Here is a 22,964-nt window from a genome sequence, read left to right as displayed (position 1 = left end):
ATTAAATTCCTGTGATGACATTCAAATGACTCAGTATTAGGCTTCTTGGAAAAAACTATTGTTAGAAACATTGCCTTTTTGTATGGCCATCTTCCAACCACAATAACAGGCTCCAGTGTATAGCAAGTTGCAAACAATCCAGGTGATTGGCTGGAACTATAAATGGACAGGCCTTAAACAGTTTGGCCAAAGTTACATGTTTGGTGATTCGAAAAGATGTCACTTAGCTCTCAGGTTTAGTGATACAATTTGCCAGCTTAACTAAAACTTGGACAGGAAAATCCAGCATGCATAGCAGTGTCTACTGTCTCCTGGAAACTGTAATCATTTTATTGATAAGGTTTTGTTAATGCCAAGCATAATAATCTTACAAAATGCGCTTCTGGCTGCCAAACTGACTGACCAGATTTTACAAGTGTGAAGGTTAAGGCTTATTGTTAAACCTCAATACTATAAAATATACTTCTATAAATGAAATGCTAATATACTTTAGTTATTTGTATTCTCATTTGTACTTTGCACAATCATGTCACATATCAAGTCGGGCTGTTATTCACCTGCAATTACAAATTGAAGTCTTTTTATAACATACTGTAACTGTTTGTTTGTTTTTTTAAATACATATAAATTATACATGCACTGAAATGTAAACGTTTCATAAATAGCTAATTTATAATTAACGCTAACTCCATTGTGTTTCACTGGCCCCAAAGCTTGCATAGAAAAGGAAAGCTAGTGCTTCAGGACTGGTAAGGAAAATTATATCACTCTGGATATGCAGTATAAGAATCCCCGTAACCCCCTAACTGTCAGGTCACAAAGTAGCTACACTTGCTGCTATGTATTTAAGCTCCAATGCCTTTAAATTCACTTGATCTCTATAGCAGACGGTCAAACAGAACACTTTCTACCTCGTACAAAATTTTCTGTTCCCACTATAAGTCTACTTCTGTTCCTAAGGTTTTGTAAGGTGCCTATGAAATACCTCCAGTCTTGGTGACCAATCACATTCATCAGTGTACATTGCATTAAGTCTAACATTAGTAACAGTGCTGCCCCATGAAAAAATATTATTCTGTTGAATTGTTGACACTTTCAAATATAGCTTGTTTATTTTTCTATGAATTGTACCAAAATGAGTAACAAATCAATTTAATGAATTAATTGTTGACTTACCTTCATATACAGCTTTAAATCCTTGTGCACTGACAGCAAAATCTGTTGTGAACCAAAGTGTGAGAATTGAGCCTGTGCTTACAATTGATGATGGGAGCTGGAATCCTGATAGTCTGAAAAAAATAAGAGCACACACATATAAGGGACTAGATATGTCTATATCAACCCTTTGAAGCATAAAAGATACCCCTGAAAATACACATGCCAAACACACGTGTGTTCATACTTGGGACTAAAATCTTTAATTACTTTTATAAATGACTGTTGGGAACATTTATTCATATAATACAGGTAGCTGCAAATCAAAAATAATTTGCAGAAGGGTTTAATTCAGCTATCATAAATACTCATGGAATATATTGGAATAAAGCAGAACAACAAAATTGATTATGGATTATCACAAGTGCCTTAATCATTCTTTCCATGGTGACATGATGCTTTCGTGCTGTCACGTTAATAGCACTTGACTTTTAATTATATTATTATTGCTAATGTTACATTTTATTTATGAGGCAATGCATATTTCCACAGCACCATACAAATGAAAAAAATAATACAGGGTAAACATGATTAAACAGAATAATATATTAATTATTTTTGTTATCAATTATTTCTACAGCACACACATATTCCGCAGCCCTTTACATAGCGTATTAGGCCATTCACGCTAGTCCTTGCCCGAGGGGAGCTTACAATTTATAGACTCTACCACATGTACACACCCATACAGTCTAGGGTTAATTTTTGCCAGGATCCCATTAACTACCAGTATGTTTTTGGGTAGTGGGAGGAAACTGAAGTACTGAAGTAGACTCTAGGTCCTAGAGGAAACTCATACAAGGATGGGGAGAATATACAAACTACAGTCCAAACAGTTGGGGCCACAGTCGGAATCAAACCCAAGACCTCAGTAAACATAGTTGAAAGTGTAGGACTAATTAATATGTATACCAGTAGGCTGAGATAGTTGACCTGAAGGGTAGCAGGGTCCTGCTCATGAGAGTTTACATTCTATATGGTAAGAGAAAGTAGTGGGTGTAATAATAGTCTTGTGATTGAAGCAGGACTCGAAAAATGTCATATATTGCCTAAGGTTGACTCTACATATGCCAAGTTATGTGATGTCCGTCTTATATAACTAATAACTATATACATTTTTTGTAAGCATCCATGTTTCACTTATAAGGCCTCTAGTCTCTCTTCACAGGCAGCAATTAAAATAGTGAAACAGAAGGAACTGTTGGAAAACTTTTAGAAATGTTGCAGACACTAATTTCTCATGGTCAGTTCATAGACAAACAGAATACCATTTCTGTACATGTGGGTAGCGCACTGGTTCCCAAACTGTGCACCCTGACACCCTGTGGTGCCTTTGGACACTTGCAGGGGTGCCTCAGGTTGGTGGTCCAGCACCAAATCAAATTATTTATGGTCAATGTAATGTAAATATGTGGATAAACAGAAGCGCAAACCTGTCCACCATCACATAAGTGACTCTAAGGATGACAGGTCCGCACTATTTACTTCACTTTGCTACTTTTACAGATTTTTTTTCTGAATTTCTCAATAACAAACTAGGGGTTCTATGAAAACAGTGCTGATACTCTAGGGCACCTTGGTTCAAAAAACTGTGGGATCCACTGGGATAGGGGGAGATAAATGTATTTATCCTGCAATCGCGTCAGTTTCCTTGGATTACAACAGTGTTTAACTCATGTGGATGAGCCCTTGGCCTGAGATGTGTGATAAGTACTTGCTACTGTATGTTTATTGTTATGTAGCATTCAATGCATACAATGATAACCTGTTATATCATTCACTTCAGTGAGATATTGATTACAGTATGTTATTAAGAACATTTTCATTATTTTATTAAAATATGTTTATTTTCAACGAATGGTTTCACATCCCGTGTCAGTCTGCTTCATGCATGCAACACATAACCAGTTTAGTTACTGATATTTGTACAGATGTGTCCATTTTTACTGTGGCTTTAGTCTTGCCAAATAGCACCTCTTGGTGCTGCGGGTCCCATGTGACTTGGCCGATCATATATAAAACTGTGAGTGACAAAACTGCATTTTACAGAGTCTGAATTTCTGTAAAAAAGGCTTTGAAGCGAGCAGCCAGGGATTTTCCTCATGCCAAGTTCCATTGGGCTGTGACCAGTGGAGGCTCCAGAGGTAGGGCTGCAGCGCAGTCCAAGATTCAAATAGGAGAACCACACCAACTGCCAGTGAGTCCCAGTCGTCTATGTTTAGCAGCGTTTGAAATGGCAGTTGGTGTAGCTCCCCTATTTGAATTTTGGACTGCGCTGCAGCCCCACCTCTGGAGCCACCACTGGCTGTGACTTATTATGAGTATAAGAATGACAGAAGGCATTTTATATGCCTGGTGGGTAAAACCTTGAAGGTGTATCATTGTACATTGGTAGAGCAGGGGTTAAGGCTGATGGTAAGTGGGCCTATAATAGAGGTAGCCCTGGGTTATATGTTGCTAAAGGGGAGTAGTTTTGTGAGAGCACTTGACTTTTAAAGTAAGACTGGAAATTTCCATTACTCTTCCTCAAGTTGCATTTTTCTCCCTCCCTTGTTTTGTGTTAGCTTTTCCAGTGTGCTTAAAGAATGGTATCAGTGGCTTTCTGCTATAGTTCCTAAGGTGACCTCCCTGCCAATACATGGGTTAGGCTGATTCTATTCTACTGTGGTCAGTGATATCAATGTTCCAAGTGGGCCTTTATTTGTGCCATTTGAAGGGGAGTTAGATACTTTGAGTATTGTGTGATGGGCTGGCAGTTGGCCTCCCATCTAGGCCTGATGAGTAGATTTGGTGGATGGAGATACTGTGAGTGGGACTGTTTTTTATACTTTCTCTTTCCATACTGTATAAGTCCTAGGGCAGGATGCACTAATAATTACCGCCAGTCACCGCCATTGTACAGATCGCATATGCACTAACATATGCAATCTATACAGCAAAGGACAGCTCTTCCGATAAGAGCTGTCCTTTGCGATCCCTGCCACCGTGTGGACTTCTGAGTTTATGACCCGGAAGTCCATCTGCACATGCGCAGAGAGACTCGGCGGCCACGGGGCATGCTGGGAGGGATCCGATGGGATCCCTCATAGGAGCGTGATGCGGTAGAAGCCCAAAGGCTTCTATGGGGTAATGCCAGCAAAAGCTGGCATTACCCTACGGATCGCGCAGCCCGGCGGCCAGCTGTTTGATGCATACGGAAAATGCGGTAAACAGGGGTTTTACCGCATTTTCCGTTTAGTGCATCTCGGCCCTGGTGTCTTTTTAAGTTAATATATGTTAATTAAGTGTTATATATGCTTTACCTAAGTGTGAGATGATATCCTGTGCAGTTACAGTTACAGCCTAGCATCTCTAGTACACTGTGAGCAGCTTTTCACTGTGATGTAAGATGCAATATGTACATAAATTGTAAGGTATGTTACTCCTCTTGGAGCATCTCAGTCATGTCGGGCACCTCATGCTGTATTGCATAAAGGTGCCCAGGGTATGAGGACACATCTGTATTACTAACAATATATATAATACAGGTATCTAGGTCATTTCTCTCTCTGAGATCTGATACATATGAGATTCGAGAAAAGACAAGTGATGACCAGCAATCTGAATGAAGCTCTGTGTTTTATAGAATTTTCTTATTATTGAATAAGTAAATGTTACAGTTATTACCAGTGGCTAGAATAAATATCACACAGCTAATAAGGGACAAAATGGCATTCTATACCCTCCTAGTGGCTAACATCCCTGCACTGAAAAGTTCTGGGACACTTTTAAATTGTGGTTCATGTTTATGTTATGTTATGTTGTCTATTTAAAAAAAAATAATTATTGCATTGAACAGTTATTAGTTGCCATTTTTAAAATGTTTTTACATTAAAAGAAAAAACAAACCAATTCAAACTAAACTACAAATAATCATCTGAATAATACTGTATACAATAACCAATTTTGTCTTGATGTAAAAGACCTAGTTGATGTATAAACTACGATGGGCCATTGCCTTGCTTGTCTGACACTGAGACAGTCCTGTAATTCTTTGGCATGCAGTTTTCAAGAAGCTACTCCCATAAATCTTGAATAACCAGAGAACTGCACCTGTTTATAATCAGTGGCTAATCACAGCATGCATTGGGCAATTGTATTTGCTAGCAACTTTGAACAAGTCCCTAAGGGTACAACTACATACCTAAATGTGGTTTGTAGTCACCTCTCTGTGAATCTGAATCCACAGTCACTGACTGCTGCTTGAAACACTTAACTAATTAGCATCTGTGTTTTATTGTCATCTTCTAAAAATCTTTACAATATGGATGCACACAATTCCCGAATTGAATTACAATTGTTCAGAAGTGCTGTATCCATTCTACTGCATGTATAAATGAACACAATTTTTAAAACTGTTATGTGAAACATTTGCCTCATATAAAGCATATTTCATTGGTGAAATGTAGTGTTCTTAGTTCTACCCCAATGACAGCAAAGACCATAATGAATTACCTTTAACACAAATCAGCAACAAGGTTTTCATTTACATTCTATGCATCATATCTCCTCTGCTATGAGAATCTAGCAGCGCTGAAGATGATTAGCAATGGGCTCTGAGCCTCCAATATATGTCAGCGTTGGGACCCTACCTAAAACAGAGCCTAATGTAAAGCACAACCTAATATGCTGGTGCTACATAAATGTATGTTAATAATAATAATAATAATAATAATAATAATAATAATAATAATAATAATAATAATAAGAGTCCAAAGGGGGAATCCAGCCAACGTATTGGTATTGAGAAATTAACAGATTTAATAGAAATTAGATTTAAAGTGGAAAGCTGTAAGTACAGTTGCATAACTTACTCATTGTTGGTTTTGTCTTTTCACGTACATTCACTGCTTTTTTGTGTGCTAATTACCAATTAATAAGGCATGGTTAATATGTTGTCATAATTGTAAAGTAAATTTATAGGATTATCTGTATACAAAGACATATGTTATATTTTGTTGGTCCATAATTTTAATTACATTAGTTATTCAAGTTATATTTTACATATTAATGTAGTATACAGTGAATATTGGATCAATTATCCATATGCAATTAAGTTTTCTTATATTTATGATTCGTGAGGGTCTTGCTGGATAATAAACACACTGAAGCCTCCTGTTTTAATAAGCTATAGGTACTGTACATCTTTTTTGTGTAAGATATGCATTTTTACACTGTGTATGTGCATAAAAAAATGTACGCCTATGCAGATTACGGTACACATTGCACTTATATCACCTTATAACTTTAGTAAATGGGGCAGGAACGGTGGTGGTAAAGATAGAACAGTAAGGGCATGGTCACATAATTGTGTCTCAAGTAGACATGGAAACGGACACAGATGCACCTGTCAGGAGACAACATTTTTGTGGTACCAAAAGACTGATTCAAATACATACATAGATAATAATGATGACTTTCCACAGCACTAGCAAGCTGCTTCTGATTAGCATAATTACCAATTAACTCCTTCAGCTTACAGTACTTAAATAATTAGTGCTGCAGCTATATTACATGATGTACATATCTTCATATTACTTACAGTAATTGTAATTTCCATCCAGACTACTGCATTAAAGCTGATTCCCATATAATTGTTACTGGGGAAAGCAACAGATGTTTTTTATTTTACTTCATGTATATTGTATTTTGTTTTCGTGTTTTGTATTTGTCTGCATGTACAATAAATAAATTTTATGTGGAAGATGCAAATTTAGCATTTATTAATGACCCTAGGCTGATGCAGAGCTGAACATACACCTGTTTGTGGACCATATTTTGTGTGTTTTTACAGTGCGCGTGCTCTGGAACTTAGCATACACAAATAAGGCTTATGCAGTGCTATAGACATATAAATCACATCTACACTTACAACTGAAGAGGCATAAATGGTTTGTAACAGATTGTTCTCATGTAGGCAAAGTTTAGTGTAGAGTGTGTCATGGCAACTGTGAGCTATGGAGAGTTAGCTGTAAGCTACAGTACAGTAAGATGCACTTATTTCCAGGTGTATATTTTGCATTTACAGTATAGGGTAGATTAAAGTGCACACTGATGAAGATGATGACTGGTAGCAAACCAGGGATACCAGTAGGCGGCCAGGTGCGTCACAAGTATTTATACTGTAGATCTTGAAGTGTTGCTTATTTCCAGTAAAGTATAACAAGGATATACGTTTAACAGCTATGCTTTGAGACCTAAATTACACCAAATCTTTCACGTTGAAAAAGATCTCTCTTTTGAGTTTACTATAAAGATTTAGGTTCCTTCTTTGGCTCATGAGAATCTACTTATAATTTTATATTGACATTTACTTAGTATTTTAATAGTTTTTTTTAGCACTGTATGTTGTGAAGGTGTTTGCCCACAAATATGTCAAGATACACAGAAGTCCACAGATTCCCACTATACACCAGACATTCTGTGAAGCTGCTTGTTACACTAGCCGGTTTTGATATACAGACCTTACCACTTGCTCTCAGAAGACCACACCAGTGCTGAAAGTTTACTACAGCCCAGTCTCCCACAGCGCATATAACAGGAGGTATTAGTGCCACACAGGAACATTTGGCGTCTGCATCATTGGTCCCGGCAGGCTCTCGTACCAGGACACCATCCGCTTATGACCTATTCAAGTTTCCTGATGGTAACTACTGTATAACAACTAATGCTGCTATTTAGCAAAACACTACCTGGAGTGTATTATTTACCATGTAGACACTGACTATGACTGCAAAGAGAGTCTCCATGGTATATATATCCTACTGCTGCTATATAACCATGTAGAGACTACTGAGGACCGCATACAGAGTCTCCACATTATATACTATCTATTGCTGTGACTATATACATTGATAATTAATTTGAGAGCATTGGTTAACACTGACTTGTTTAGCAAACGTTACTATTTGGCAACAGTGTTTCCTAAAAAGAGACTTGACTAATTAATTTAGCAACAGTGTTCTTTAAAGTATCATTTACCATTTACCTGTACAGTGGAATGATTATATCTACTCCTAGATTGATCTTTACGTCTGGTGTGTACTACTGTATTTAAAATATGTTATTTTTATTTACTCCTGGGAGTATTTATTGTCTACATTTTATTATAATTACATTTTTAATTTAGTAATGGAATATTTTATGTTCTTTATTGCAGACTTAGCAGTGCCACCGATGTTTCTTTTTTATGCCAAGATGCACAATTTTGTCTTTAAACGTATGAAAAAAAAGCATGAAATGTTGGGAGATAGACTTAAGGTGCGTACACATGGTACGATAAAAATGCATGATATGAACGATAACGATATCAATCATATCGTTATCATTCATATCATGCATTTTTTGCACCAATGACCTGTGATGCGCGGGCACATGTAGACGATAACGATATGGTCCATCACCCGTGCATGTAGGCCAACCTGGTCGATATCGACCAGGTTACATAGGGACCCACAATCGTTGATCGCTGGTCACTGGCCCGTCGTCGATATCAATCATCCAGCACTCCAGGAAGGTGCAGGGAGATCGGTCAGCTATATAGTTATCACTGACGATCATCCCATGTGTATGCACCATTACTGATTCATCTCTACAATTAGAGTGTCCAGCAACTCCAAAAAACTTGCTAAAGCAAATTACAAACTACAACTACTTGTATCCAATATAAATACAGTCAGGTGCATAAATATTGGGACATTGATAGAATTTTCATATTTTGGCCTCTATTCACCACCACAATGGCTTTGCAATGAAACAAACAAGATGTGCTTTAACTGCAGACTTTCAGATTTAATTTGAGGGTAATTACATCCAAATCAGGTGAACGGTGTAGGAATTACAACGGTTTCTATATGTGCCTCCCACTTTTTAAGGGGCCAAAAGTACTGGGACAAACTAAACAAGCCTAAATCTAACTTTCACTTTTTAATACTTTGTTGCAAATCCTTTGCAGGCAATTACAGCCTGAAGTCTGGAATGCATAGACATCACCAGACGTTGGGTTTCATCCCTGGTGATGCTCTGCCAGGCCTCTACTGCAAATGTCTTCAGTTCCTGCTTGTTCTTGGGGCATTTTCCCTTCAGTTTTGTCTTCATCAAGTGAAATGCATGCTCAAACGGATTCAGGTCAGGGGATTGACTTGGCCATTGCATAACATTCCACTTTTTAGCCTTAAAAAACTCTTTGTTTGCTTTTGCAGTATGCTTCGGGTCATTGTTCATCTGCACTGTGAAGCGACGTCCAATGAGTTCTGAAGCATTTGACTGAATATGAGCATATAATATTGCCCGAAACACTTCAGAATTCATTCTGCTGCTTTTGTCAACAGTCACATCATCAATAAATATAAGGGAACCAGTTCCATTGGCAGCCATACATGCCCACGCCATGACACTACCACCACCATGCTTCACTGATGAGGTGGTATGTTTTGGATCATGAGCAGTTCCTTTCCTTCTCCATACTCTTCTCTTCCCATCACTCTGGTACAAGTTGATCTTTGTCTCATCTGTCCATAGGATGTTGTTCCAGAACTGTAATGGCTTTTTTAAATGTTGTTTGGCAAACTCTAATCTGGTCTTCCTGTTTTTGTGGCTCACCAATGGTTTACATCTTGTGGTGAACCCTCTATATTCACTCTTGTGAAGTCTTCTCTTGATTGTTGACTTTGACACATATACACCTACCTCCTGGAGAGTGTTCTTGATTTGGCCAACTGTTGTGAAGGGGTTTTTCTTCACCAGGGAAATAATTCTTCTGTCATCCACCACAGTTGTTTTCCGTGGTCTTCCGGGTCTTTTGGTGTTGCTGAGCTCTCCGGTGCGTTCTTTCTTTTTAATAATGTTCCAAACAGTTGATTTGGCCACACCTAATGTTTTTGCTATCTCTCTGATGGGTTTGTTTTGATTTTTCAGTCTAATGATGGCTTGCTTAACTGATAGTGACAGCTCTTTGGATCTCATATTGAGAGTCGACAGCAACTAATTCCAAATGCAAATGTCACACCTAGAATCAACTCCAGACCTTTTACCTGCTTAAATGATAATGAAATAACGAGGGAATAGGCCACACCTGTCCACGAAATAGCTTTTGAGTTGATAGTCCCATTACTTTTGGCCCCTTAAAAAGTGGGAGGCACATATAGAAACTCTTGTAATTCCTACACCATTCACCTGATTTGTATGTAATTACCCTCAAATTAAATCTGAAAGTCTGCAGTTAAAGCACATCTTGTTTGTTTTATTTCAAAGCCATTGTGGTGGTGAATAGAGGCCAAAATATGAAAATTATGTAAATGTCCCAATATTTATGCACCTGACTGTACATAATTATATATATATATATATATATATAATCATATTGTGGGGCACTCTCAGATTTGGGGTTAAACAATCTTGTGTGTGTTAGGAGCTTAGGGCAGTGATATCAATCTTGAACCAATAATTCAAGCTGTAGATCACTACCCAAAGCTCCTAACACACATACTGTTGTGCCTGATTCAGAGGTGGATGCTAATTGTATGCAATGCTGATATGCACGCAGTTAGCCAATGTTGGAAGTGCTGCACATGCGTCCCGATGGTTACCGCTGGGAGATGCAGAATTAATTTAGATGCAAAAGCCCAAGATTTCAATAGGCATTCCTGAAGGGTAACAGGGGGTTGATTAGGCAGAAGCAAGCATGTCACTGAAAGCAGCTGCATTAAAAGATGCAATACAGCTGATGCAGGGCATTATGCCACAGTAATGCCCTTACACATTATGCCACACAGAGTAATACCACTAATAACATCATAACACACACAGTAATGCCCCATACACATCATGCTTCCCCCGTGTCTCTCCAGCAGCCTCTCACCTTGTCCCCCTGTGGCCCTGTATTAGCAGGTGTAGATTTGGAGCTGCATGTCCACACTGGCTGGCAGCCATCCACTTCCTTGAGAGAAACAATCTGGCACCCGAGCCAATCCTCTATGTAGGATCTAATTTACATAACAATGAGAGCTTCTGTTTCATATACCATAAACCTGCCTCTCCCACCCACTGGACAAAACCCCTGTGATACTCTGTTTTGTCTTGTCTGTATGAAATCTTGTGCCCCCTTCCCTATATGACTACCTAGCAGACACAGTAGACACTTGGGGCCCGATGCTGTGTCTCAACGCATTTGTGACCAAATTCGCAGACATAGAATGCACTCATTAATAGTATGCAATTGCACGCATTCACATATATTGCATCTTAGAACATCTGGTACCTGCAGTTAAGGAATACAGATCTTATTTTAGACATAAGATTGTGCCCAAAATCAGTTTTGCTGAAAAAGATAACAAGTAAATCAAAGTGAGATGACAACATTTAATGTTTTATGATATGTTGGATAGAGTATATAAAACGCTGCATTGACAAAATAAATGTTAGCTAATACAGCAGGGTCCAACGGCTCTATAGACCTTCTGTGATCCCAATATGCCACATTGACTCTAGGCGTTTTGGTTCATTCTCTCTCTTTGCAACTGCTGTAACACCAGCATGGCCTATTTAACAGCATTGAGAGGCTTTATAAACTGAGAACACTGAGCAATGACACCACTGTCAGAAAGAACTATAAATGTCTCCAATGTCTATTAACAGGTGCCACTGGTACCTAGACATGTACAAGGGGCCCTAACTCAGGTTTGACACTGGACCATCAGCCATCCAGCAGCAGTTTAACGTACAAGTGTGTGTGTGTCTGTGTGTGTGTGTGTGTGTGTGTGTGTGTGTGTGTGTGTGTGTGTGTCAGCACTGCAGCTGTCTGACTGGACTGTGCTATGTGTCTACTCTTGTACAGTGTTCTCTATATTTGTCATTATAGCAGATACATGAGGGAAAACTTAAAAATAAAAAAGCAAACTGTATGTCATCTTTATTTGCTTTTCTTCAACCTTTAGAATATTCTCTTGTTGGATAAATGATCCTGTTTTTAATAATGCTGCCGGCTTATGTCATGTGGCACACATGAAGGACATCTTTATATATAGAACATGACCACATTTTGTGATTTTGCTTCAGAGATGTAGTTCCAAAATGTAAAACATGATGGCAGTACAGATCCTTTATTCCAACATGATCTAAACCTCATGGACTTCCCAAAATGGTATTTTTCTATGCAAGTATGAAAAATAACTTTTTCACTGATTGCAGGATTTCATTATGTATTCTTCACAGGCTTAGAAATTCTTTAAGCATTATAAGTTCTGGAGTTTGCCGTTGCCGGAGGACAATTAGGTAACAAAATGTAAATAATTGTTTGGCAGTAGCACTCTCAGCTGGCTAACTAGAACTGTGAAAAGTCATTAAGAATTGTGTTAGCTCTCCCTCCAGTGCAGCAAAATCAATGCATTTGAGTCATTTAATGTTACCCATTATGCACTAATGTACAAGGAAGTCATTAATAAGTGCACTGAGTAATAAATAATGCTATAACTGGGAGATGAAAAATTATGTTCATAATTTCAAGTTAACTTATTAGTACATGACAAAACTGCACAGCACTTTCAGTATATTGTACTTCAGATTGCTTTTATCTGTGCACTATTGTCTTTCCAAATTTACTGAATATTGTCTTAATTATTTATTTTTGGTGACAGAATTGTAATATAACATGATGTTTTTTTCTTTAAATAATACACTGTCGGACTGATCCAGCAAGGATCGCAATTGCAAATCTGCACGCTATTGTGTAAATGCAGCAGGAGGTGTTTGACCACCCCTGCTGCATTTGTGATCCCAGCACTGCGAGGAGGTCACAGGCTGGGAACACCATCGCAAACATCGATGGTGGATGGAGCCGAGCCTCCGGCTAGCTGAGTAAACCTCAGCTTACTCAAACTGGCCAGCTTGCGAGCCCAGGACCACTGCATTGAACGCCAGCTGCTCCCGCACCACCCCCTATATGCCTCTGCCTGTCAATCAGGTAGAGGCATTCAAGGGTCTGCATGCGACTACGCAGAACCCATTCTGCACACTCGCTTAATTTATCTTTGTGAAAGTGTGTGAATAGTCTTTTCTCAGTGCTGCCTCTGGAGTACATAGATGAGAACTGGATTTTTCCGTAAACAGTGTTGCAGCATTAGATCACATTGGTGACCCCTTAATAATGCGGTCTCCAGGAGGATCAGCACTAAAATGGTAACAGTGAAGAGATGCAGACCACTAAAGTAAAATAACAGTTGGACAATGAATACTTCCATGTTGATGATGACCAGAGCCGTAACTAGACTTTTTGGTGCCCTGTGCCAGAGAGAGCATTGGTGCCTTGTTGCACCCCCCCATTTTTTTAAATAGGGACATAAGATAGTGCACCTGAAACCTGACCATGGCCTCATGGGAAAGGGCTAGGCAAGAGATAGGGGAGGTCAGGAGATGCTGAGGATAAAAGAAGAGGAACCTGCAAGTGAGAATGATAATAAACAAGAAAATTGACAGGCCCAAACGGCGCCCCCTGCCCTGCAGTGCTCTTTGCCATGGCACTGTTCGCACTACCCGAGTTACGGCCCTGATGATGACACCCTACAACTGCATCAGTTTGTTGCTTTATGTAGTGGCGTTTTTATCTTGGTTGTCAGGAAAGAATTGCAGTTCAGTGGCCATCTTGATGCAGTCATTATTGAGGTGCACTCTCCTTCATTGTGCTATTTAGGATGATATCACCCTACCATGCGCGTCTATTAGGTGTGACATTAGAGAGGAATAGGATACCTTTGGCTAAATTCACTAAGCTGCGGTTTTGGTGTAATTTAGAAACCACCAGAAACCATTGATGGCGGTTTCTATTTCTAATTGACAGCATTTACTAAAAATCAGTTTTGATGTTGAAACTGAAACCCCCGTCGATCCCCGGCGGTTTCTAAATAACAACCCGCCGTGGAGTGTTCTACTTGGCCATGGTTTCTATTCTATTTTACTATATTATATTCATTTAATAGTGCTTTTATAGAAAGCAGCACTCACCTGACATCACAGAAACAGACCACTGAGAAATAGAAGCTATTCTATTCATAATATTTTGCTTGTGTTACTCTATTATGTGTTATAGAAAGCAGTAAACTATTTTTCTCATAGACACAGAGCACCAGATGTTATTCAATTCATATTCATGGTGCTATTGCAGAAAGAGTATTCACCTGACATCATAGACACAGACAGCCGGCTACTGTCACTTTGTGAGTGTGTGAGGAGAGTAGGTGGATAAGAAGAAAGTTGTAGGAAAGTATAAGGAGAAAGATATAAAGTGAGTGATAACTGAGGTGATTTTTTAATGTTATTTTGTTTCTTGTTCTGTATTTGTCTATTTGAGCTGTGTTTTCCATATAGTCAGTTTTTATTTAAGTCCTGTGTGTGATTTTGTTGGTGTGTGAGTGCAGTGTGATTGTGTTTTATATTTTTTATTTGTTTTTGTATATCTGTTAAATACAATTTTATGTCTAGTGAGAGACATCATAATCCTCCATAGTCCAATTGGATGATATTCCTGTCAAACTTCCCTATTAAAATCAATTAATTTACCTACTGTTTCAGCAAACATGCCTGTCTAAGGATAGTCAATTTTTTTGGCATGTTTGCTGCCAGTTTTATGGTGGTCTTCAAACCCCTGCTTGATAAATCAAGTTTTTTTTAGGGTCTAAAACATTGCTGGTGTTTTGATATTCTATTTGTTCTAAAGTGTGTTTTGACAGCGGTTTTGGCATTAGTAAATCTGCCTACAGCAAAACCTCCTCCAAACCACTGCCAAACCGCTGTGGTTTAGAAGAACCCACAGCTTAGTAAATTTTCCACTTGTGTTTTTGATTGGTGCATATGTTGGGACAGTCATTCCCAATGAATGTTGATGCATGTTTATGTTTGCTTTGTTAAGTTGTTGGGCAAAATTTACTAAGCGGCAGGTTCTAAACCCCGGCGATTTGGTGGCGATTTTGCTATCTGCAGATTTACTAAGGCCAAAACTGATTTAAAACCGCCTTCAAATCTCATTTTAGGGCAAAATTTACTAAGCGGCGGGTTCTAAACCCCGGCGGCTTGGTGGCGGCTTGACAGCGGGTTCTAAACCCCGATGGTTTGGTGGTGGTTTTGCAGCGGTTTTGGACTTAGTAAATCTGTGGAAAACAAAACCGCCGCCAAACCGCCGGGCTTTATGACCTGCCACTTAGTAAATTTTTCCCTTAGAATAGAATAGAACAGGGAGTTTAGAACCCGCCATCAAACTGCAGGAGTTTAGAACCCACCGCTTAGTAAATTTTGCCCGTTAAGTGTTGAGACTGATAGGTAGCAATCCGTTCTTTGCCACTGTTTTTGCAATAAAATAAAGCTGACTTTTCATGTCATGTATTTTATTTAATATTGTTAAAGTTCTTTAGCAACTAGATTGAGATGAGGATCACAATCTGCCATCAAATGCTAGGGCATTTAATGACAACTTGCTCTGCCAGCACTGTTTGGGAATTTTACTAAAACCTTTTGTGGAAACACAATGACTGCTGTAAAATGAAATCTGAAAAACAAGGTTAGAAGAAAAGAGAATGATTTCGGCATCAGTTTGCCCTATTGCCAGGTCTAAAGAAATTGTCCACGTTATATGTGGCAGAATATCAATGTTATACGTTTATGGAATGATTTGAAACATGTACATAACGGACACATTTTTGAAAATACAATGCTTAGTAAATGTACCGCATGGTAAAATTACAGACAGAAATCAGCAATTTTGAACAAAAAAGGAAAAAAAAAGAGACCCAAAGCTTTTTGTTTGGAAGATGCGGAGTGAAGCTTTTAACTGAAATCATTGTGTGCAATATAATGAGAAGCGACAAAGCTAAAGTGTGAAGATGTACAAAAATAAGAACAGAATCCTTAACAGTGCAGAGGTCTATGAGAACCTATCAAAACTTAAAAATGAATGGAACGATAAGAAGACCAGTTTAGAAATCAAAAGTAAAAGGACTGGAAATATGTACTTGATGTCAAAGTTGGTGTACCAAAAACAACTTATATGTTTTTTTAAACTGGCCTTTGTCTTTATAATACAGTTTGCAGTTACAAGAAGAGCTAAACTACCCAAACCATTTTGTCTCAACTTAATTCAGAAAGCATATAGCACATGGTGTCAAATAAGGAACATGAACGATAACAGGTTGGACCAACTTGGCAAATTTATAGGACATGATATCAGTTTATGCAGAGGATACACAGAGTACTATGTTCTATTGGATACAGATGTACAAGCAGAGCATTTTTGTCCACAATTGTTGAAGAACAGACACCTGTTGTAAATAAGCTAGCATGAGTTAAAATGCTTGATGAGCAAGTTTCATGTCTCAAGGTTATACAAAGTCAAGGTAACACTTTACCAGACAGGCACAATGGAATTATGTTAAGCACAAATACTACTGCAATGTGATGAGGCCTGAGGAAAAATACTGCAGTTTTTAACTTTTTTCTTAGCAATTCATGTGCTGAAACCTATGAAAGGGAGGATGTGCACAGGAGATGAACAGAAATATTGTTAAAAGACATGTAGAAAATGTTATCTCCCTTATGAAGACCCTTGGAAAGAAATTTCAGTGCTTGAAAATTGGCTGTTGTGGATACATTACACCTTAGTTTTCATTTGGACTAATCTCTTGAATAACAGGCAGATTTTGATAGGGTTTTTAACTCTTCTATACAGCATTGGTTGAGGAAGGTTTAGGTGTATGAACCAATCATCTGTGACAAAAGGGAGTCGAGCAGGGATGATTTTACTGAAGCCATTTGCATGCAAAACTGTTGTGCTGTGTGAGTGAGTGACTACTGCTGCTGCAAAGGCAAGGGCTGCACTCTGATTGGCTCTCTGAGAGAATGAGGGCCAATCAGAGTTAGCAATGTGCCCTGTTGCTTAGCAGAAGCCTAGAAAGGGGAGGAAGTCAAGGAATGAGCAGGGTCACATCTGAGAGTGAGAGACAGCCTCCAACGAACCCATGAAAATGCTCTGAGGCAGACACAGTAGCCAGGAAGGAGTCAGAGGAGGCATAGCTATCAGAAATTAAAAAAAACAAATAACCATGATTTCCTTTCGATGGTGGCAAACATCGGACCACCACCATCAAATAGTAAAAACACTACCATTGTAACAAAAACATTGATGGTTAGCAACCATCGCATTCCAATGTTCATTCCGATGCTGAATCTGCAGACGACCACCACTTTTCCACCATGAATTGCTCCCTCTAGAGCATGATGTTCCCGCTCAGCCACATGCCCTCACTGAACAGGAGGCACCTCCCATGGAAGTCAGTGCTGTTCTTGGACAGGGGCACCATGGCAAGGAAGCTCAAAAGAAAGACCATGAAATACAGGGTACATTGTGTATAGAGGACATTTCTCATCGTCATGTTTGGCAGCCAGGGAGGGTGTGCATGGAAGCTGTGGAAATATGCACAGGTGCCCCAGCCTTGGGGACATGCTACTGAAAATGCTTACGGTAGCTGCATTCATCCATGACTCTCCTTCCCTTCCCAGCACATTCCAGCAGCATTGCCCAGCCAGCTGCCGGACCACAGCAGAGGGGTTGTGGTTACACTGGTCAGATGCAAGGGATTGTGCTGAGATGAAGAGGCCTGTGGTGATATGCAGGGGCTGTGGTAAGAACCAGTGGCAGGAGTGAGAAGCAGGGGCCTGCGGTGAGATGCAAGGGACTGTGGTGAAATGCAGGGGGCAGGAGTGAGAAGCAGGAGGCTGTTGTGAGATGCAGGGGGTAGGAGTACGAAGCAGGAAGCTGTTGTGAGATACATGGGACAGTGGTGACATCGTGACATGGTGTAGGTTGTTATGAGGTGCAGTGGGCTGTACAATGACTGTGTCCCAGTCATTCGCACGGAGGAAGGCTATGTCTCAACATTCTCTTCCTCCTGTCCTGCCTGATATCAGGATTTCTCTTTTTTTTTTTTAACCCTCTGGACGCCTACATGGACCAAAGAGGACATGATCAACGCATAGGATGAGAGTGGTTTCATTTCAGGTACCCACCATGGATTCTACTTGGAGAAGGGGACGTGATTGGCTACAGGGATACTAGGTGAGCATGTGTGATAGTGAGTGTGATTATGCATGTGTGTTTACATGTATGTTTAAATAAAATTGTACTGTCATGGGTTGTGTGTCTTGTGTTTTTTTATATTTATTTGCAGCAGAAAGACAGGAACCAGCGGGCCCGTAATGCCCCGCATGCTGGTACTTGTGGCTCTCCAAGTACCAGCGTGCAGGGGAGGCTTGCTGGGACCTGTAGTTCTATTGCAAAAGACAATATTTACACTTCTATCTTTTAAACCACATTTACACTATCAACCCTGCACCCAACAGACAGGGGTGCTGGGGATAGCCTTGGGCTATCAGTCCAGGCCTGGGGTGCCCTGGAGAGGGGTTCCTCTTGTTTGGGGGGTCCACACCACCCCAGGGATCTACTACCTGAGCTGACTAGCATTCAGGGGTAATGCTTTGACTGTTGGATCCGGTGAAAAAGTTTCCTTGGCCGTGGCATTACCCCACCCGTTACAAAAAGTTTGGTGCTGGTTAAGTACAGAGGACCACTACTAATTTTTTCCCCTGTATTTCCAGAACCGCATCAGAAATGCCCTGTGCTGGTACTTAAAAATACAGGGGACCCCTAAGCATTTTGTCTCCTGTATTTTTAGGACCATCACAGGCTGTACAGAGCCTGGAGCTGGTTATGCTTCTTAGGAGGGGTGCACATCCTTTTTTTTAACACATAGACAGAAGCCTTCACAGATTAAAAGGTGTGAAAAACTCACACAAATTCACATAGTGTAGTAGCCTTTAGCTCGAAAGATCACAGGCTATTACATTTGCGAGTCCCGGCAACAACTCGCACCTTCAAAAAATGCGAGAAGGTGTAAGTTGGATTTAAACTAAAACTCGAACCCTATTAAATTTGGGCCATAGTGTCCCCCTACAGTTGTTGTGCCAAATGTTGTGGCAAATGAGCATTCCACTAACTGTATAGGTTGAACAGCTCAGTAGTTGACGTACAGTAAGTAGAAGTGCTGTAATGTAAATGGCTGGGGGCTGCCTAGACCCCAGATGCTGTATGGATTTTGATATTGTGAACTGACACTCAAATGTTAGGCCACTTAAAAACAATATATATCTCCCTACTTTTATTAGTTTATCTCAATCTTCAATAGACAAAGTATGCTGATCTTACCCAGGACCTCTATATGATATTATAGTACAAACTTTTTAACCCCAACTGTGCTGGGGATTCTGCATGTTTGTGGACGATATATTAGGACAAGTATTTCTAACTCCTGCAGAATAAATCAGAAACTCTGACCAAACAAATAAGCTAAGTAAAGGGCAAACATTGCACTTCATGTTGTCTTTCAATAATATAACACATGTCACAGAGCCACCTTAGTAGAGATAAACCATTTCCATTACAGAATAAGCAGTCATAGTTTATTAAATAAAGAATGCCAATCCTGTAATGGTTCATCTTAAGAACACACCGAATGGTAGTGTATACATTTGCCAGGCATTTACTTAATATACAATGTAGTCTCCTCCATAGAATACAAAGAACATTCTAGTAACCACAATATCATACAGAGTGCATTTTAGAATACACCATACAAAACAAACCATCCTAATCACTTTTATGCAACATAGAGAACATCCCAATGATCAATATATAATACAGAGGGCTGATTTCTAAATGCTGGATTTCATCATAAACAGAGCCGGCCCTAGGCATAGGCATTCTAAGCACATGCATAAGGCATCTGGAATGCCTAGAGGCATCCCATGGCTCTGCAGCTTCCACCTCCCCCACTGCCGCGATAGGAGCTGAGCTCCGATCAGGCAGTGCAGCAGTCAGCCAGTCAGGTGACTGTGGTGAGAGGCTGGTCAGAATAAGCTTCTGCACAGAAGCTTATTCTGGCTACAGGAGACTCACTGCAGTGCAAACAGTGCATGAAGCCCCGCCTACCGAGTCATGCCCATTTTAAACTCTGCCTCCAGGCATTTCTTATTCACACTAAGGTCTGCCTCTAATCTGCGCTAAGCTCCACCTCCTATTTACAATAAGCTCCGCCTCCAAAGCTGTATTACCTGGGATGTCTGAATCTTCGCCCATACACCTGGGACTCACCTCAGTCACCCCCTCCATCAACACTGCAGCAGCCAGTCTACATAACCAGAGGTGGGTGTTATGTATGTGTGTCTCTATATATAGAGTAATAAAATTAATGTTTGTGTTAATGTCAATAGAATACATCACATAGTGGAGACACTGGGGACAGAGGCTATGGGCGCAGGGAGAGGAGACACTGAGGATAAAGGCTGCGGGCATGGAGAGGAGACACTGGGTACAAAGGCTGTGGGTGCACGGAGAGGAGTCACAGAGGATAGAGGCTGCGGGCATGGAGAAGAGATCCCGGGGACAGAGGCGTGGGAGCAGGGAAAGTAGACATTGGGGACAGAGGCTGTGGGTACAGAGAGAAGACACTGGAGATAGAGGCTGCGGGCATGGAGAAAAGACACCGGGGACAGAGGCTGCAGGTGCAGGGAAAGTAGACACCGGGGATAGAGGCTGAGGCATGGAGAAGAGATCCCGGGGACAGAGGCTGTGGGAGCAGGGAAAGTAGACACTGGGGATTGAGGCTGCGGGCACAGAGAGTAGACAACGGGGATAGTGGCTGTTGGCAAGGAGAGGAGACCCTGGGGATGGAAGCTGGTTCCAGGGAGAGGAGGCACAGAGGATAGAGGCTGCGGGCATGGAGAGGAGACACTGGGGATGGAGGTTGCGGGCATGAGGAGGAGACACTGGGGACAGAGGTTGCGGGCACAGGGAGAGTAGACACCAAGGATAGAGGCTGCGGGCAAGGAGAAGAGACACTGGGGATGGAGGCTGTTTCCAGGGAGAGGAGGAAAAGAGGATAGAGGCTACAGGCATGGAGAGGAGACACTGGGGATGGAAGCTGGTTCCAGGGAGAGGAGGCACAGAGGATAGAGGCTGCGGGCATGGAGAGGAGACACCGGAGACAGAGGCTGCAAGCATGGAGAGGAGAGACCGGGGACGGAGGCTGTTTCCAGGGAGAGGAGGCATTGGGCAGAGAATATGCCCACTGGTGCCTGCTCCCCTCATCCCTTCTCCTAAAATACAGTATACTTTATTATATCTTCTGCTGAGACAGCACTGCAGGGGAAAATTATCACTTTTCCGAAAAGTTGTCTCCGTAAAAGAGACAGTCTTTCGGATGTGATAATTTTACTCTGATGATGAATACCAATAATATTATGTAAAAAAAAATTATATTTATATATCTCTCTTTTGGCATCTGCGTATAAACACTAAGGCCCTCATTCAGCAAGGAACGCAGATGAGAATTCACATGCACACGGACTATTGTTGCATTCTGCACATGTGTATGCATCGTAGTGTGCATTCGTGAACCAGCCACTGCGAGTGGGAAGTGATCACAGTGAGCACGCAGTCTCATCGTACAGTGATTGACAGGAAGTGACTGTTTGGGGGTGGTGACGGGGGTGGTCAGAGAAACGCAGACGTGTCAGTGCATTTGAACGCTGTTACAGGAGCATACATAAATTAGCTGTTGCGACGGCATACGCAGCCTGACCTCTCACTGTGTGTACGAAGTTTAGCAGTTTGTGAGTGAGGTCAGATCAAACTTAATTGTGTGTATGGATCAGAGGTTTCTACCCAACCCAAACCAGGAGTTCTTAACCCCAGCCTCAAGTACCACCAACAGGTTTTGTTTTGTGGATGTCTTTAATCATCCACAGGTGAGTTCATCTATTTAGCTGGGTAAGTAATTATCCCACCTGCTTCCACAGACAGAAATACTGAAAACATGACCTGGTGGGGATACTTGAGGGTTGAGCTAAAGAACCATTGCCATAAAACAATTGAAAAAAAAAGAACCACCATATATCAAGAAATTAAAATTTACATATTGTAGTCATTCCATCTCACCTCTCCTGTTTTCGTCATTCCACCTCCTTTACTCTTTCCACCTTTACCTCTCCTTCATAGTTATTCTTCTTTACATATCCTCCCTTTAGTCTTTCCACCTTATCTCTAATCCTTTAGTAGTTCTACCTCTCCTCTCCTCCTTTACTATTTTTACCTCACCTCTCCTACCACACCTCTATTTCTTTAGTCCAGGGTTTCCCAAACTCAGTCCTCAAGGCACCCTAACAGAACAGGTTTTAAGGATATCTATGCTTGTGCACAGATGGTATAATCACACTGACTGAGGTACTAATTAAACTGCCTGTGCTTAAGCATGGACATCCTTTAAACCTAGACCATTAGGGTGCTTTGAGGACCGAGTTTGAGAACATCTGCTTTAGTCATTCTACCTCACCTCCTTTAGTTATTTCATCTCTTCTCCTATAGTCATAACTCTCCTCTATTAGTCTTCCCATCTCACCTCTCCTCCTTTAGTTATTCCACATCACCTCTAATCCTTTAATCTTTCCACCTCACCTCCTTTAGTCGATCCACCTCACCTCTAATCCTTTAGTCATTCCACTTCACCTCTCCTCCTATAGTCATTCCAACTCACCTCACCTCTAATCCTTTAGTCATTCCACTTCACCTCTCCTCTTATAGTCATTCCAACTCACCTCTCCTACTTTAGCCATTTCAC

The 22,964-nt window shown here is 40.6% G+C and overlaps 1 protein-coding gene across 1 annotated transcript in view; it reads right to left on the bottom strand.

Moving 5' to 3' along the window:
* The window catches only part of CSMD1 (CUB and Sushi multiple domains 1), a 1,974,400-nt gene that overhangs the window by 1,388,909 nt on the left and 562,527 nt on the right, over positions 1–22,964 (bottom strand). The window contains exon 3 of the mRNA XM_088479751.1: positions 1,177–1,289. Coding sequence (XP_088335877.1) covers positions 1,177–1,289 — 113 coding nt within the window. The remainder of the gene's footprint in view (positions 1–1,176; positions 1,290–22,964) is intronic.

This window comes from Taudactylus pleione, unplaced genomic scaffold, assembly GCF_031769625.1.
Source record: "Taudactylus pleione unplaced genomic scaffold, aTauple2 ptg000244l, whole genome shotgun sequence".
Lineage (NCBI taxonomy): Eukaryota > Metazoa > Chordata > Amphibia > Anura > Myobatrachidae > Taudactylus > Taudactylus pleione.
This window is presented reverse-complemented; position numbering and strand designations above follow the sequence as displayed.